Here is a 17,901-nt window from a genome sequence, read left to right as displayed (position 1 = left end):
TTTTTAAATTGTATGAAAAGGTTTACTGTAAAAATAAACCTAATAACACTGTAAAAAAAAAAAAAAAAAAAAGAAGGTTCCAATGGTGTAAAAAAAAAAAAAAAAAACATTAAAAAAGGGTGGAACATTTTAACATTCAACAAAAAAATAAAGTCAAGTATCTGTAAAAACAAACAAACAAACAATGTTTTCAGATGATTTAAATGTGATGAAATAGTGTAACTATACGGTCCCAAACTGACCACTACAGGTTTTGGCTGTGCACAGTGGCTGTGAGCATCCTGCACACTGAAGCGTTCGCTCTCATCGTCCTTACTGGAGCAGCTTGACCTTCCAGCGAGTCGCTCCCTCCGCGCGTTTCCACCGCGCATGTTTGTGCGTAACTCATCATGTGATGCAACACGGTCACACATCGATTTAACTGTAAGTGCAACAGCAGTAGCAGCAGCATGCTCGAGTAAGCAGCTGTTTGCATGGTGATCGGGCTGTGCGTCCTGCAGGAGGCTACTCTGGGAGGAGACGCTCGTTTCAGCGCCGGAGCTGCTTCCACAGTTATGCTGCGGCCGCGTGAACCGGTGATGCTGCGCTCGAGCTGCTGATCTCTCTCTCTCTCTCTCTCTCTTTCTCTGTCTGTCTCTCTCTCTCCCCCCCCCCTCTCTCTGTCTCTCCCTCCTCGCTCCTCTCCTCCACACGCACAAAACGCTCTGTCATGGCGTCTTCCAACCATGTTACTCCCACCAACTGTAGCTGGTGGCCCATCTCAGCCATGGATGAAGACGGCAAAATCACAGACGGGGAGGAGTGCGAAGAACCGATGGCAGAGTCCAAGCCCTTCAATAAAGACAGGCTCGTTTTGTACCACTGGACGCAGTCTTTCGCCTCCCAAAAGGTAAAATACAATGGAAAAAGGAGAGAGAAAAAAGCAGAGCTTGAAAATGGAGGTGGCTCTCTTTGCATGACATGATGCTACAGCGTGGTGCTCCCTGCGTTTGTTTGTTATGACCGAAGCATGTTTGTGTTTGTGCACATCTACCTCCGGAGTGTATGAATATGGTCCTGCAGCTGGGCAGATCTCCCATTTTAGAAAAACGCTGCAGCATGGGGGCTCGTTTCCTCGACATAAAGCAGAGTTGGTGGTCAATATTCTGTCATCAACCACCGCAGAAATCAGCCTTCACACATCTCACCTGCTTTCATCGTTCACCGGCACGTTAGATGTGTTTTGTGTCCTCATTGCAGCTGGATGTGGCTACAACCTATGTGCTCTGACACATGACATCTTAAATAATTGATTAAAATGATGTGCAAAACAAACCAAAGGCCATCTCTCTCCCCCCGCTGCAGCTGAATCTCACCGTATGTTGGGATTCTTATGCCTTCACTGAATCCAGCTGATTTTAGCAGATGGAGTAACCTGCATGCTCCTGCTAAATGAGTATGGTGTGATTTAAAATAATGTATTTTCATCAATGCAAAATTCTGAAAACATACAAGAAGCTGTGCATTAAAGGGGGCGTTTCATCATTTTTGCACACATCAGTTTACCTGTAGCCACTAAGCCTTTATAAACAGCTGCACCTTCTTGTTTTTTTGTTTGTTTGTTTGTTTTGGAGGGTCTTTTTGTTTAGACTGAGGAAAATACCCCTGTGATGTCACAGAAATGTCATCAGGGTTATTCGATTCTGCAATAGATGACAACTATGATCTAACAAGTAGTGTTTAGGCTCAACAAGATAAGTCAAAACAACAGCTTCAGTCAATATTTTTGAGTTAAGACAACTTCTAATGAAATTACATTCAACAAACAAGCTACATTGAGTTTGGTGAATTAGCTGTTTCTCAACATGCAAGGGGTATCAGTAATTACCAGTTTTCCCTGTCAGTAGTTGTCCAGGCATATTGAGATAGGGAGGAGGACTAGAAATCCTGAAGTCAAGATGAATAAAAATTGAGTTTTCAAGCCAATTTCATTAAGTTGCCTCAACTAAGTTAGATAAACTCCATTTAAATTGCGCACAATTGATGCAATTACTGACCTCATGTCAATGCAACCCATCAAAATAATGTTTGCAACTTAAGTCGAGATCTAACCCTAGATGGTGGTAATAGGCCTCTTGAATTACTTTTCAAAGTGCAGGCTAGCTGTTTCCCTTTGTTTCCAGTCTTTGTGCTAAGCCAAGCTAACCAGCAGCTTGCTGTACCCCCATATTTACCAGAGTATCTGCCACGTTGTGTGTTGGCAGTATGTTGAACGATGCCTTTCAGCTAGTTACAGACCAGCTACATGAGCTCACACGTCAATACGACATACTTAGAAACATTAAGCTGCCAGTTTCATTAATTTACCTCAACTTGAATTCAGTTTTAATGAATGCAGACATTTGAGCTAGCTTAAATTAAACACATTAAGTTGAATTTGCAACTTTGTCTAAAATCCGTGATTTCAAACTTTTATCTTGCAACCATACATTTCATAATTTGGTGGGGATAGGTTCCTTGCATTGCTTTTTAGACTGTGGTAGCTCTTTATTTAAACTTGATAATTCAAGGTACTGTTCACAATGTTGACTTTTGCATTTTACATCATTCCGTGAAAGAGCATCCCGCATGCTTCTGCCACCTTTGTCTGTGTTTTCAGTTAAGTCAACTGCACGTCTGTATACACACGTAGAACTGTTTTATGCGTTTCTATGTTGTTCATAGAAAGCAACAAAGCAAACCTGGAGGCAGCCATGTTTTTTGTCTCCCTCCTCTTTGTCCATTGACTGCACCAAGGTTAAAAATGATTTAATTTAGAGGCCCAACTTCCCATTTCTGAGATCATTGAATTTAGCATGAGCTTGTGTTTGGAGATAATTTTGAAAGCTGTCGACAGTCCTAAGGCCCTCTCAGATGGTGCAGTTTGTGCTGTGCTCCCTGCTGGGTTCAACATCGCTCAGAGGGAGTCTCAGAGTGAAATAGGCAGAGTTTTTAAAACTTTCAACTTTCACCTCATGCTTTTAAGCAGCCAGTTAAACACCTCACCAGTGAAGATGCCTCGTTTGTATTGGCTGTGCTGGCATACGTCATAGCATGTTGCAACAGGAGCTTACTGTTCAAATGATAGTGTCTTATAGCATGCCAATAATGTTTGGACATTCTGTGTGAAAGTTCCATTAAGTTGCACAACTTGGCTGATTTTGGAAATCTCCTGATTGACTTGTCTCTCGTCTCACCCTCTGCTGCTCTGCGTTTGTCCCCTGTGACTCCCTTAAATTTATACAAATGCAACGCAAAATTGCTAAACTGCCCCTTAAGGACAAAAAAACCCAAAATGAACAATACACTTCAGTTATGAAATCACAATTGGGATTTCATCTCTATTTTACTCAATGGTCTCCATCTGTGCCAAATGTGTGCACATGGATTACATGCTTATGACTGAAGTATTTATGTATTTTATGGGAGTTTCAGAGTGGAGCTGATCCACATAAAAATAATCTGCAACTGTTTTTATAATCAAAGAATCACTTGAATCAAAAATGCCAACATGTCTTTTTCACATATATGATCTTAAACTTGACAACTTCATCAGAATCATACATTAATAGAAAAATAACTGGCATATTTTCTGCTGAAGCAAATAATTGATCATTTAAGCTGTTGTTCGCTTCGCTTTGCTCCAGGATTGATCTTTAATTTTAAACTATGAGGATTGCTTAAATGTTCTTGTCATCAGGAGTGGCTCATATAGCACTCACACTCCCTAGCACAGCGTTCACACGCCGAAGCGCAGTGTTACAGTATTATTCATGTAACCCGTCAGCCTTGAGTTGCTGCTCAGTCACAGTTTAGTACGTCAGTTATGAGGCTCCATTGCCGGCTCACGGCCACTCAAGTCTGAGCTGCTGATTGTGCTGGTTGTCACTCAGCAGACGGTAAACACCGGGCTCACTGTCATGATTATCACTTCAATCCTGGAGCTGGAGAAGCTGGACTGATTCCACGATCACGTGCGACTGTGCTGTCAATAAGCTTACCCCTGGGCATGACTCTTTGAGCAGAGCACAAAGAGTTTCAGCTCAATGGCTGCACTGAGTTTGCAGAACAATGCTGGTTATGCTTATTTGTACCAGGTTGCATGATGTTTGTTGCTATGTGAGCTGATGCATGCTTAAATGGCATTTTGGGGAAGGCTTTTATGAGATTAAGAGGGCAGGCACCAGGTTGTTCCCTCCACCAGAGCTGTACTGAATATTTTGTGCCTTAATATAACTTAGATGCTTGCGACACGTCCAAATGTCTCTGCAGCACCTTGAAAGATGTGATATATTTAGTCAATCTTTCGTGACTTGCAAAACACCCCCCACCCCACCCCCCACCACCCAAAAAAAGACTCCTACTGTAAATACTTTGGCAGCCAGACACAAGGAGTCACTTCACCTGCAGATCAACATTCTTTCTCTGTGGAGACACTGCATCATCAGATGTTCAGGGGATTATTTACAAGTCTATGTACGCCTCAGCAAGTTCCTGAGGAAAGAGGGAAGCTGTGCTGTTGAATTTCTCCTGCTCTGCGTTTCAGAATACTTCACAACTGCCTTTAACCGCGGTCCTGAAGTGGACCATACGGCACATTAATCCAGATCACACGGGCAACGCATCAGGAGCACAATAGCTATGATAAGGATGGAGACAGATTTAGCTCGATACTTCGGAGTAACGGCACATTCAGGGGCCAGCTTCGCAGATCGATACAGATCTGGCAAGCTCGGTGCCTGCAGGTTAGAGATTTACACCCTCAATAGAGAGGCTGGAGCACTCTGCTGTTGTCTGTCCGTGTGGAGGACACATTGTTAAAAAACAAACAGACATTTATTTAAACAGGTTTTACCTTTAATTTACTTGTTAAATTACAGATATCTAATAAAATCTTAAAACAAACTATTAATTAACATGGTATCCCTGGAAACTGTATGTAATGTCCCCATCAAAAATTGGTATTTTTTTATTTTTATTTTTTTACAAACAGGGTTTGTTCTTTTGCAATGTTTGATAGGAAAATTATAATTTTTACTATATTTAAATTTTTAAAAATCTTATTATTTTACAGGTATTAGAAGAAATAAATAATGTATATCAAGGATTACAGTGATAAATAGCATATTTTACAAACTTTTAAGTACTTTTCCTTGTGGTAAATTGCAAATGTCATCTAATTAAATCACAGTAAAAAGGGTACAGCGGAAGAGGCTAAAACTGCACATAAAGTTATTTTGCAAAGTGTGACCACAACATCTAAATTCATTTTTTCTGGGTTGCCAGATTTTTTATTTTTATTTTTTTTTAACTTTTTATTATGATTATGATTGTTATTATTATTTTTACAGTGCATTGTGTCTTACATCCAGTACATATCTGCTCAGTTCATTTAAGAATGAACCTTCAGGCTGTTTTTTGTGTGGTCATGGAAGACAGATTCAGATTTTTTTACTGAAGTAAAAGACACATAAGCCCTACATTCACAGCTATACTTGAGTAAAAGTAAAGAAAAAACACTTGCTGAACACAAAACATGTAATATACTATACTATTTACTTCCAGTATTTTAGTCAAGCAGTTCCTAATCTAAGGATCAGGCCCCTGCAAACAGCTACAATATTAATCTGTGGGATTGCTCGAGGATTCATAGAGAAAGAAAAAAAACACAAATTCTGATAAGCGAATGTGCTTTATTTTTCTGGAATTTTCTCTCATCAGACCACATGTTATTAAAATACAATGAGGAAGTTGCAAAGCGTGGTACATTTGATGAAGAGGCCTTTTGGTATTGCAGTGGCTAAAATGGACGTAGCGTTATGTTTCGTGTCTGTTGCATCAAAGTTGGTGTCGTTGTGGCTAAGACTCTTTAGAACAGGTCCAATAATGTCAGTGTCCCTCGTAGTTACTAGGATGTTATTTACTCTCTAATTTGTATCTTTGAGTTGGTGGGGGTAACAATGCTGGAGTTCTTCAAATCTCACTTTGGTCTAATATTAAGGACAGACGACTTATTGGATTTTCAAATTGTCCCAAGTGTTTGTGATCCATAGAGTTGTTTAATGAGGCAGCTGTTACTGACTGAATTTGGAACACTGGAAAATGTAAAAAGGTGCGTTTTTGGCTACTTCGGGCTAAATAAGCGTATTTACACAAGTATTACCCTTATGTACAATATTAAAGTACTTGTACTTTACTTGAATATTTCCATTTTATGCTACTTTATACTTCCACTCCTCTACATTTCAAAGTAAAAATATTGTACTTTCTACTCCGCTACATTGATCTCACAGCTTTAGTTATTTTTGGGATGAGAGTTTTGCGCACAATGGGCGATATAACAATCTTTAAGTAATTGAATACGCTGTTAAGGATTACATTTTCCAACCTTTTTGGCTTCTCACAAACAGCAGTGTGCAGACAGGTTCGCATTTCTCAAGTCTGAGTTGTTATCAGCTCCACCAAATCGTGATTTTTTTCCCTCTAAACTTCTCACATGGTTTCATTTTAATTAAAGTTAAGCTGATCCAATATCTCATCAAAAATCAAAGATTAAACGCAAAGATTTTTTCTTCTTTTTCTCTACCATTAATCACATTTGGAACCCTCAGATTTATCTGCTGCTCCTGTTTGTAAAACACGATATAAAGCAGTTTAAACCTGCAGCAACACAACACACTTTTCTGTACCAATGATCTATTGATGCCATATTATGATAACATATCAGTCAGAGGGCCCAAGCTAGTAAATTTAGTTTAGTACTTTGACTACATTTGCTGATAATACTTACTGCTTATTTTTTTACCAATGTGGATTTTTTCGTACAGGGCTTTAGATAGTAATGCATTGTATTGTATTAGCATATGGGGTTCATTGTGTGTGTAAAATATGAGTCTAAAAGTAATTATTAACTCACAGTCAAATGAATGTGGTGGAGTGGAAGTATACATACCATGAAGTGCAATCTAAATGCAGTACCTGTGTAAATGTAATTACTACTTTGTTATATTAGTAATATGCAGCTGTGACTCAATTTATTGTGTAATGTTAAGTCAGGAGTTTATTTTGTGTTTCTCAAGCTGCTGAACCACTTGGCATCATCAAGAATTGACTAATATTATTATATAACAAACTTTTGTTGCACCAGCGTCTGTCCTATTGTGTGTATCCCCGAGGGACACCTCAGCAGTAAAACAGTGGGACCTGGAACATTGGTCACTTTAATGTATATGGAGGTTGTCGATTTTGTGCCACACTGATGAAGATGTAAAAAGCCTTTTTTATTCTTTGACATTGCAGCTGCATCCGTAGATTTGTTCATGCTGTCCAAAGCACCGCTCTTGCTGTAGTTACTGTGCTTGTGTCACTAAATCCTTCAGTTTTATTTCATTACACCATGTCTAGCCATGTTCAGCAAAACTCCCATTTTGCCATTCCTCCTTGGCAGCCAAATGTAGCACTTTATACCCCAAGTGTCATCTCCTTTCATTAATCTTCTTCCCACTAATAGCTCTCCATGGACCTTGGCTTATCCTTCATCCCGCTAGTAATGGATCCTGACCATCCTGCGTGTTTATTTTTTTCAAACTTTAGCACACTGTAAAATATCTTGTTAGTTTGCCAGACCACACAAACAATTGTTTATGTCACACAGTACAGCACTTTCATCAACTAAGAGCTGAAACTGCTTCAATTTCTCATGTAATATTTTGCTTTACTTTCTGAATTAGATTAGATTAGATGAGATAGAACTTTATTGATCCCTTTGGTAGGGGACCTCAGGGAAATTGTTGTACTAGCAACAACACAACACCAACACAACATTAGTAATAATAATAATAACAATAATAATAATAATAATAATGGATACAATAACAAAATTTCCAAAGGGCCAAAATATTGCACAGAGTCCGGTGATAGAGCATGATGCTCTATCTCACCGCAATGTCCTCACTCCTCACCCCTCGCTCCCTACCTCTCCCAGCTTGCTGCTCCTCCCCCTCCCCCCAAAGGAGTTTTTGGTCCTGGTGGTTTTGCACCTGGGGAGGAGCAGCCTGTCACTGAACTGGCTCCTCTGGGCGATGATGACAGTGTGCAGAGGGTGGCTGGCATCATCCCTAATGGCCAGCAATTTGTTCAGTGTCCTCCTCTCTGCAGCCCACAGCCCAAGGTACTTGTAGTTTTGTGCAAGTTCAACCTCATGTGCCTCAAACAGAACTGGTTGTGGGCATGGTCCAGATTTCCTGAAGTCTATGACCAGTTCCTTTGTCATTGAGGCGTTGAGCTGCAGGTGGTTTTCTCTGCACCAGACAACAAAGTCGTCCACCAGACTCCCGTACCGACTCTCTCTGTCATCCTTGGTACACCCCATGATGGCTGTGTCATCTGCATACTTCTGTATGTGGCACAGCTCCGAGCACTGTCCCCTGAGGGGCCCGTGTACTGCTGACCACAGTGTCAAATGTGGTGTCCTTCAGTCTGACATACTGTGGTCTGTCAGTGAGGTAGTCGGAGATCCAGTCCACCAGGCACGAGTCCACTCCCATCCTTTTTAACTTTCCCCGCAGTAGCAGGGGCTGGATGGTATTTAAGGCACTTGAGAAGTCCATATAAAGAATCCTCACAGTGCTGCTTCCCTTGTCCAGGTGTGAGTGGGCTCGATGGAGGAGGTACAGCACAGCATCCTCCACCCCAATATTTGCCCGGTAGGCAAATTGTAGAGGGTCCTGGGCGTGTTGAACCTGGGGCCTGAGGAGGTGAAGGAGGAGCCGCTCAAGTGTCTTCATCAGGTGTGAAGTGAGTGCCACCGGTCAGCAGTCATTCAGCTCGCTGGGCCGGGTCTTTTTCGGCACCTGAACGATGCAGGATGTCTTCCAGAGGGTGGGCACTGTCCCCAGCTGCAGGCTGAGGTCGAAGATGTGCTGTAGCGGCTCCCCCAGTTAAGCAGCACAGGACTTGAGCATCTGTGGACACACCTTGCCCGGTCCTGGTGCCTTCCTGTGTCAGATCTTCCTCAGGTGTCCCTTGACCTGGTCGGCTGTTATGCAAGGAGGAGGGGAAGGGAAGGAGAGGGGAGGGGCTGAGGGGCTGAGTTGACATTGAGAGGGAGGCACATTGAGGGAGGGGGGACTTTCTGTGAGGGTGAGGGTGAGGGTGAGGGTGGGGGAGTAATGGGCTGCTCAAACCGGTTGAAGAAGGCATTCAGATTGTTTGCCTCCTCCACCATCCCCCTTGCTGTTCTGGCTTTTGTTCTGAAGCCTGTGATGGTATTCACACCCTGCCAGACCTCCCTCATGTTGTTGTCCCTCAGCTGCTGCACCACCTTCCTCCTGTAGGTGTCTTTGGCCTCTTTCAGGCACAGCTTCACCTCGTTCTGTGCTGAGCTGACTGCCTCCCTGTCTTTGTTCCTGAAGGCCACCTTTTTCCTGTTGAGTGCAGCTTTGACCTCCTGCATCACCCAGGGTTTGTTGTTTGGGTAACAACGAACAGTCTTAGCAGGAGAGGCTACATCCACACAGAAGTTCAGGTAGTCAGTCAGGCAGTGGGTCAGCCCCTCAATGTCCTCACCATGGGGGGGAAAACAGAACATCCCAAGAGGTGGTTTCCATGCAGTCCCTCAGGGCCTCCTCCACCTCAGGAGACCACCTCCTGACGGTGCGTGTTGTGGCTGGCTGTCTTTTGACCAGAGGGGTGTACTGAGGCTGTAGGAGGACTATATAATAATAATGATTTATAATAATGATTTCTATAATTCTAATAAACATTTGAATAATGATTTCACAGCGACGAATTGCCTCCAAGTTCACCCTACATATATTTTCTGTGTGTTTATTGTGATTTTGTCCTCGTAATTGCAGGTACGCCTAGTCATTAATGAGAAGGGCCTGGTGTGTGAGGAGAGGGATGTGAGCTTGCCGCTGCAGGAGCACAAGGAGCCCTGGTTCATGAGGCTGAACCTGGGCGAGGAGGTGCCCGTCTTCCTCCACGGAGACACCATCATCAGTGACTACAACCAGATTATAGACTACCTGGAGAAAAACTTTGTGGGAGGTATGGTGGCTTCTTTTCTCTTACTGTTCGGATTTTTAGAACCATGGACAGATTAACCTGCTATGCAGCAATGAACATGTTTGGTGTTTGCTAAGCCCTCCTCTGAACGGCCAATCATCCATCAAGAACCTGACAGACACTCCTGGTAAAAATCCAGTTTTACCTTTTTAACGTGTCCATTGTTTTTTATATGCTGTAGGACACATCGTAAACAAAATAACACCATAGCACCACATTTCACACTTTGAAACTGCCACTTGCCTATGACACAGATTGAGACTTCCAGGGTTTCATATGTAACAAACGTAAGGAACCAATCCTGTCAACCTGCAGGGTGGAGCTTTCTGTATTGTTCTAAGTCTTCAGGATCAGTTTGTGGTTCAAACATGTGTGGCTAAATTTCGCCAGTGTTGCTCACACCGGTGTAGCGTGGAGTAGTTTTACAGTATCTAAGCAGAGGGAAAGGTGAGCCGGTGTGCTCGAGCTGCAGCCCACAGCGAGGGGTAAGTAGAGAAAGAGATGAGGGCTTTGTAGATCCATGCATTCTAGAGTGAGCAACGGTATAGAGTTTCATGTGAGCCATTCTGAGGCAGGAGAAGATTGTTTTCATGAAAAACAATAGAAAATGGAAAGATCTATAAATATATACCTTTGATACGTGGAGATAAGTTTTTAGGGGTTAATGCAACAACCATGGTTGACTTGAAATAGACACAACAAGTTCAGTTATGTGTTATATGTTAAGTTGCGCATGGAGCTGTAGTGAGAAAGTCTTTCCAAAAGTAAACTCACAAGACAGTGCACCATGATGTAAGGTGAAAACGTTACCATGGCCAGCTATCTTAACTAGGTCAAGGAGCACATCAATGAAGCTGCAAAGGGAAGAAATCTAGAAAAGGCAATAATAGTAGTAATAATAATAATGGTAAATGGTAAATGGTAAATGGTCTGCACTTATATAGCGCTTTTCTACCTTTGCGGCACTCAAAGCGCTTTTACAATGTTTCTCATTCACCCATTCACACACACATTCACACACCAATGGCGACAGAGCTGCCATGCAAGGCGCTAGTCTGCCATTGGGAGCAACTTCGGGTTCAGTGTCTTGCCCAAGGACACTTCGACTGTGGACGGGCCGGGGATCGAACCGCCAACCTTGCGATTAGAGGACAACCTGCTCTACCACCTGAGCCACAGCCGCCCTTATAATATATATATATACTTTTTTTTTTTTAAGTATACAGCCCCTCTCCAGCAGCTCCTCCCTCTCTGTCTAAGCCCCTTCCAACACACCAACATGCAAAGCTAATCAAGCTAAAAGTCCACATTCATTTGTCGCTTCTCCTGGAATTCTAATCCTCCGTCTAACTCACTGCATCGCCACATCTTACTCTCACCGACTCTCTGTGGAACCCAGACTAAAGAGAGGGATTTCTGACATGATGGAGTAAGGCATATGAAGACCTAGAATACGTGCATGATGACGAGAACGATGACTATTCTCCTGAGGAAGATGATGGCAGCGAGGAAGAGTATGACGGAAAACTTTTCTGACAAAGCTGATGATGGGGATTCCACAACATCCAATGTGACCTTGACCAATGCCACAGTGGCAGCTCTGACAGCAACAGTGGCAACTATAATTACACAGAACACCTCGATACCTGTAGAACCCAGACTGGAGAGAGGGATGGCTGACTTGATGGAGGAGGCATATGATGACCTAGAATACATGGAGGAGGACGATGAGTATTCTGGCATACCTGCTCGTAGTGAAAAAATCTGTGAAAATCTTGATTAAAATCTCTGCTGGATTACTAAAGTATAAAAAAAGGAGGCAAGAGGAGGTGCAGAATTCTCGTTTCCACTCAGACCGCTTCAATTACTGCTGCGTGGAGGTTGTTGTTTTCTGTAGTGAAGTGGATTTTGAAAATGGTAACTCATAGAGAGGCAATGAGGAGGAGAAAACTGTGTGAAATGTGCAGCCAATGGCAGGCTTGTAGCCAAAGTCTACATCCTGTGAGTCAGACTATGACGACACACTGCATTATCTAAACACACCTCAAGAAAAACATCCATCCATCTATTATCTATACACTGCTTAATCCTCACTAGGGTCGCAAGGGGGCTGGAGTCTATCCCAGCTGACTTAGGGCGAAGGCAGGGGACACCCTGGACAGGTCGCCAGTCTATCACAGGGCCACACTTAGAGACCAATAACCAAGCACACTCACATTCACACCTATGGACAGTTGAGAATCACCAACTAACCTCGACATGTTTCTGGACTGTGGGAGGAAGCCGGAGAACCAGGAGAAATCCCATGCTGCACGGGGAGAACATGCAAACTCCATGCAGAAAGATCCTGGTGCCCCCACCGGGACGCAAACCGGGGATAGCTGCGAGGTGATGGTACTAACTTCTCCTAACTTCCACCTTGCAGCCCTCAAGGAGAACATGCCTTTGGAAAATAATAATATGCAGGCTGAGTAGCTGAACATATTCAGAGTACAATATCTGACCAGCTTTATAAAGCATTGCTGTATAAGATAAGAACAATTTTATTCTGCGTTGATTATCCAGGGGTTTGCATGACTGTTTACCTGAACATGTATATTTAACTTCTCTCTATCAGCACCTGTTACGATCCATCCTCGAGTCACCCTAGATGGATGTAACAAAAAAAAAAACAGCTGTTGTCGGTTGAGGTAAAGCAATTTATTGCTCAGCAACGTAAATGAACACAAACAAATGGCGATAATACAAAGACAACGAGTTCATTGCTAAAATCAATGAACCAAACAAAACCAAACTTAAATCCAAACACAATACCCACATCTAACAAAAGAAACTAAATCAGTAAGTACCTCAAACACATTAAACAAAGTCACGAGTAACTTCTAAACTGAGTTGTGCAGCTGCTAACTGAAGCTACAGTTCTCACAAAGACTCGAGTAGCTTCTACATGAAGTCAGCAGCTGCCAACAGAAGGTACGGTTGAACACGGAAACACCAACACAAAACAAGAGGCACCAGGGTGAACTGTTCATGTTAAATCCCAGCTGCCCTGACTGAGAGTTTGGTTGAGGTTTTGTAATCCAGGTGCGTTGATAGTTGCAGGTTGACTGGCTGAGGGTAGAGGGAACTGGGTGGTGATCCAATCAGGGATGGCAGGTGGGCAGAACAAGGGCTGGAGTGCAGGTCTGGAGCTCCAGGCTAGTCAGCTGCAATGACTGGCAGCTGGGGCTGGATAGGCTCTCCAGCCAACTACAACAGTGTTCACGCCGCTCCTCTCCCTGTACAGAGCTCACATAGGATCCACCACGATACAAAACGGCATAAACGCCAGGAGCTGTAACAGCATCATAGATGTGTTTAGCCATAAAATGCATGTTTAAGGCCCTTTTACAAGATTCTCTCTTTTAAATAGTCTGCTAGAGCAGGGGTTTTCAACTGGACTCACCCTGGGACCCACATTTTCCCATGGTTATTAAGTCGTGACCCACTTTTTTTTTTAGAATTCAATATTCAACATATTTTCCTGTGCAACATGCATTTCAGAGCATATAACCATGCATAGTAACTGGACCATGACAACTGCATGTGCAAAAGTGCACAAAATAAAAAAGGGCACAAAACTTTTCACTCCATTTGAGCAAATTAATAAGAAACTAAGCAGGACCATGACAACTGCATGTAAAAAAGTGAATATAGTAAATATCAGAACTACTCGAAAATAAAGTTTTGGCCTAATCAAGTCATTTGTTGAAGTTAACGAGCAGTTGGGCACGTGCGCTACTCTTGATTAGAATTTCAGAGTCTGGGGTGACAGTAGACAGAGCTGCTCTCAGATCATGCTCAGTGTCCAACCTGTTTCTCTGCTGTGACCTGAGCTGGACCAAGGTAGAGAAGACACTGTCACACCAACAGGCTGAGCTGAATGGTAAGATTGTTTTAACTGCAGGAGTGGTGAGGGATGAATACTCAGCCATCATATTGCTGCACCAGAAGTGGGAAAGGCTGACCTCCCCACATCTCTTTCTCAGCGTCTGATCACATGACAGCTCCACCAGCTGATGCTCTTGTGCGAGCCAGATTCCGTTGTCAAACAGTTCTGCATACAGGGGGTTAGTCTCAGAGAGGAATGTGGCGATTTCTGATTTAAGTTCGTAAAAGCGTGACAACACCTTGCCCCTCCACAGCCAGCGGACTTCTGGGTGCACGCAGGCTCCGACCGGCTGGGAGTTGCGGGACGCAAAGGCAGCTTTTGGCTACTTAGACCAGTTTGGGTGTTTACGTTAGCGTTGACAGCCCCGTTTCCGCGGCAGCGGCGGCGGAGGGGCTGAGCTTTCGGTCCGACCGACGGTCATACTGCTGTATCGGTGGTAGCGGCGGCGGTGGAGGTGGGAGGAATTTTCGGAGATCAAAAATGATATCCCGATTCCAGCACAGTGAACGAATAGTTGGCTATTCGGCTATTCGGGTCCAGCCCTGGTATGAAAATCCATCCATTTTCTATACACCGCTTAATCCTAGCCGACTTAGGGACACCCTGGACAGGTAACCAGTCTATCACAGGGCCACACTTAGAGACAGACAACCAAGCACACTCACATTCACACCTACGGACAATTTAGAATCACCAATTAACCTCAACATGTTTTTGGACTGTGTGGGAGGAAGCCGGAGAACCCGGAGAGAACCCACACTGCATGGGGAGAACATTCAAACTCCACGCAGAAAGATTCCGGTGCCCCCACCGGGACGCGAACCGGCAACCTTCTTGCTGCGAGGCAACAGTGCTACCAACTGCACCACCTTGCAGCCCGGTATGAAAATCAACATTTTCAATACTCCGGGTTATATTTGTGCTTTCCCATCTTGCATCTCAACATCAACACAAACTTAAAATGAACAAAACAAACTATGGTTACCGTGCCTGTCAAAATAAACGTTTTTTTCAAAATAAAAAACAAGTCCAACCTGAGACACACAATATATATTATTTCATTTTGACCAGCTGTCCGCGACCCACTTTTGGGTCGCCACCCACCAGTTGAGAACCCCTGTGCTAGAGGTTTGGTTTATTAGTTAGTTCCACAGTAATCTGACAAAATCAACATTTGCTAGCTGCTGAATCATGTATCTTGTAATGTCAACGTTATATATCACCTAATAACACGGTTAAATCAATTATGAAGCTTTGCACTGGTGTACTCAGGCACAGAATAAATGTCGTGTCTATCCCATCCAGTTAGTTTTCCTTACAACTGAGGTGCTGTTCATTCATTCTGTTTGGGCTAATGTGCACCACTGTCCTGCATGAAAATACCTGCTGACTTCAATTCATCTCCCTTCACCTCCTCCTTCTGCATTAGCACTAGTCATAGAATCCTATTGTTTTATTCTTTCATATGTATTAATTTCTTTCAATTGTTTTGGAAAAACAATACAACAATACACAAACAATACCCAGACCAACACACACGAAGTTTGCTCACAAGGAATCTGTGGATTTGTTGGGTTTCATGTATATTTTTGTAGCATCACAACTGACATTTAAAATTTGTCAGGTTAGTCCTCGTACATATTAATACCGTCGGCCATATATTTAAATTAATTAGGTTAAGCTGTGTAAGTGATACCACAGATCGTAGCTATAATATTGAATCATCAGGTTAATCTCTATAATTAAAAACGTGTAGGGTCTGAGCATTAATATGTATTATAGACCCTTAAGGTAGTATTTTAGAATTTTTGTAGGGTTTAATCCTTAGTACGTCAATTGCTCAAGTAAAATCACAACATAACTACCACTATGGGGTCTTGTTGCCAATATTTAAACCTGTTAAGGTAGTTTGTTACTTGTAACCAGTCACAATGGGTTTTTTGTTTTTTTGAGTTTTTTTGTGTGTTTTTTTTTTTTTAACTGGAAAGCACTTTAATGCAACGGCTGTTGTTTTAAATGTGTGATATATTAAAAAAAAAATTAATAAAAAAAAACATGACTTGAGTTGAAGCTGAAGTATTGTGATCTCAGGTGATATCTGCAGAGTCACGACCAAATGTTATTCTAAAATAAATGGTTTATTCTGACATGCTGTATGTGCCCTGACTGAACTACTTGCAGGGAGTTGTGTGGGTATAAACATGTAATTCTATTTAGGTGTATCCACTATCTAGGCACACTATCAACAACAACCAGTAGTTCGAGATTTAGACTCTGGACCCCTTTCTTTGTGATGCAGACATTCAGGATAAGGCAATGATGCAGATCTGCTCTTCAAGTCTTTATCATTTCTGCTGATGTTTTGTTTCATTGGTGGGTTTTCCAAAATTTGGAGGATATACAGTTAAATAATTAACAGCAGATCAGCCTGGAGATCTACAGTAGAAACCTGATACTGTCGCCTGGTTTACCCTGTTACGACTAATCCAGTGCTACAGAAAATGTCAGGCCCCGTTCTCCCAGTTTGTGAAGCTGGAGTAACTTAGATAATTGGAAGCCTTTCAACGCAATCTGTCGTCCTTGTGCAGTGTGTCGGCGTGTACTGTACTGTGAAACTCTGTAAGTCCTTGCAACAACGTCTTTGCACCAATGTCACCGAGATGAACCGCTCTGATTAGATTAGGCAAAATTGGAATGATCCCTTGAGGAGGAAATTTGTTGCGGTCACAAATGAGACAGATATAAACACGAGAGAGCTAATTTAATGTTTGAACAAGTAATTGTCACTAAGGCATTGAGCTCAACAAATATAGAAGTGAAGCTGGTTTCAAATGCAATGTAGATGGAGGAATATGCACAAGATGTGTCAAGACGTGCATTGTGAGGCAGTGACTCAGATTCATGCATAACAGGCATGAATAAGCAAATGTTAAGATGCACACACTGAATCCTGTTATCTGTGTGTTGTGTTGTAGTATCAGTGGGGGCTGTGGCCTATATGATCGTCGCGGAGACATTATGTAACATACTGGGAGCCTCAGATGAGGGTCGGCCTGTAGCTGGAAAACTCTCACTGTAGTTTAGTTAGTGGCCAGTCCAGTGATGCTTGAAAGCTTTGCAGAAGATCTGATTCACTGCTTGCTCAGTAATAAAAGGCTAAAAGGCAGAAAAGGACCCCAGTGTGTGATGTCTCTTCCTCATCTAGATCTGTTTTAGCCATTTTATAGTGTGCTGCATGCATGGGGATTTCTTTTGGAACATGGAACATCCAGCACATGTTTTTAAACCTCAAGCCAGACATGCTTTTATTCAGAAGTCAATCTGAGGGATGGAACTTGCAGACATGCTTTTTCTTTGCCTCAGAATCTCTAATGAATGTGGACTGCGGCTGGCCTGGAAAATGTCTCAACAAATAGACTCATACTAGTACAGAGCAGTATTGTACCAGTTCAGACAACTTTGCAGCATCCTCCGTCCACCAAACACAGTCAGAAAGTTGCTCTCTGCTCAGCAGCTGAAGTAATATTTCCACCACAATGCTGCAGCAGACCACCTGGAGGACCACTGCATGCCCAGTTCGGCATCCTGGGAGTGATTACTCAGCTTTCTGGCGCTCAGCCAGGTGCATCTCCACCCTCCGCAAGCTTCTCCATTGGCTCGGACATCCTCAAGCGGCCATCTGACTATCTGTGTTTTGTCAGCGATGCCCTCCCTGCATGTGGCTGGCTGTGACCCTGCAGACTGATAAAAGCTCCCTCTGTTGTGCTAACCTGCCTCGCTTTCAATACCGAATCTCAGCAGCAGGTCATGATGTTGAACACTGTCCCTCCTAGCCAGGCGACGTCGGGCCAGCCACAAAAATTAGGGCAGCAAAATAAAACTCT

At 42.9% G+C, this 17,901-nt stretch overlaps 1 protein-coding gene across 4 annotated transcripts in view; it reads left to right on the top strand.

Moving 5' to 3' along the window:
* The first annotated feature begins 709 nt into the window (after positions 1-709).
* The window catches only part of gdap1l1 (ganglioside induced differentiation associated protein 1-like 1), a 31,912-nt gene continuing 14,720 nt past the window's right edge, over positions 710-17,901 (top strand). For 3 of the 4 annotated variants that reach the window (XM_008288025.1, XM_008288032.1, XM_008288017.1), the window contains exons 1-2: positions 710-889; positions 9,876-10,068. In XM_008288025.1, the coding sequence (XP_008286247.1) occupies positions 710-889; positions 9,876-10,068 (373 nt within the window). Of the gene's footprint in view, positions 891-9,867; positions 10,069-17,901 lie in introns of all 4 variants that reach the window. The other variant, XM_008288010.1, reaches the window with a different exon arrangement.

This window comes from Stegastes partitus, unplaced genomic scaffold (genome assembly GCF_000690725.1).
Source record: "Stegastes partitus isolate 25-593 unplaced genomic scaffold, Stegastes_partitus-1.0.2 Scaffold12, whole genome shotgun sequence".
Lineage (NCBI taxonomy): Eukaryota > Metazoa > Chordata > Actinopteri > Pomacentridae > Stegastes > Stegastes partitus.
Note: the sequence above shows the minus strand (reverse complement) of the source record. Positions and strands in the feature narration are given on the sequence as shown.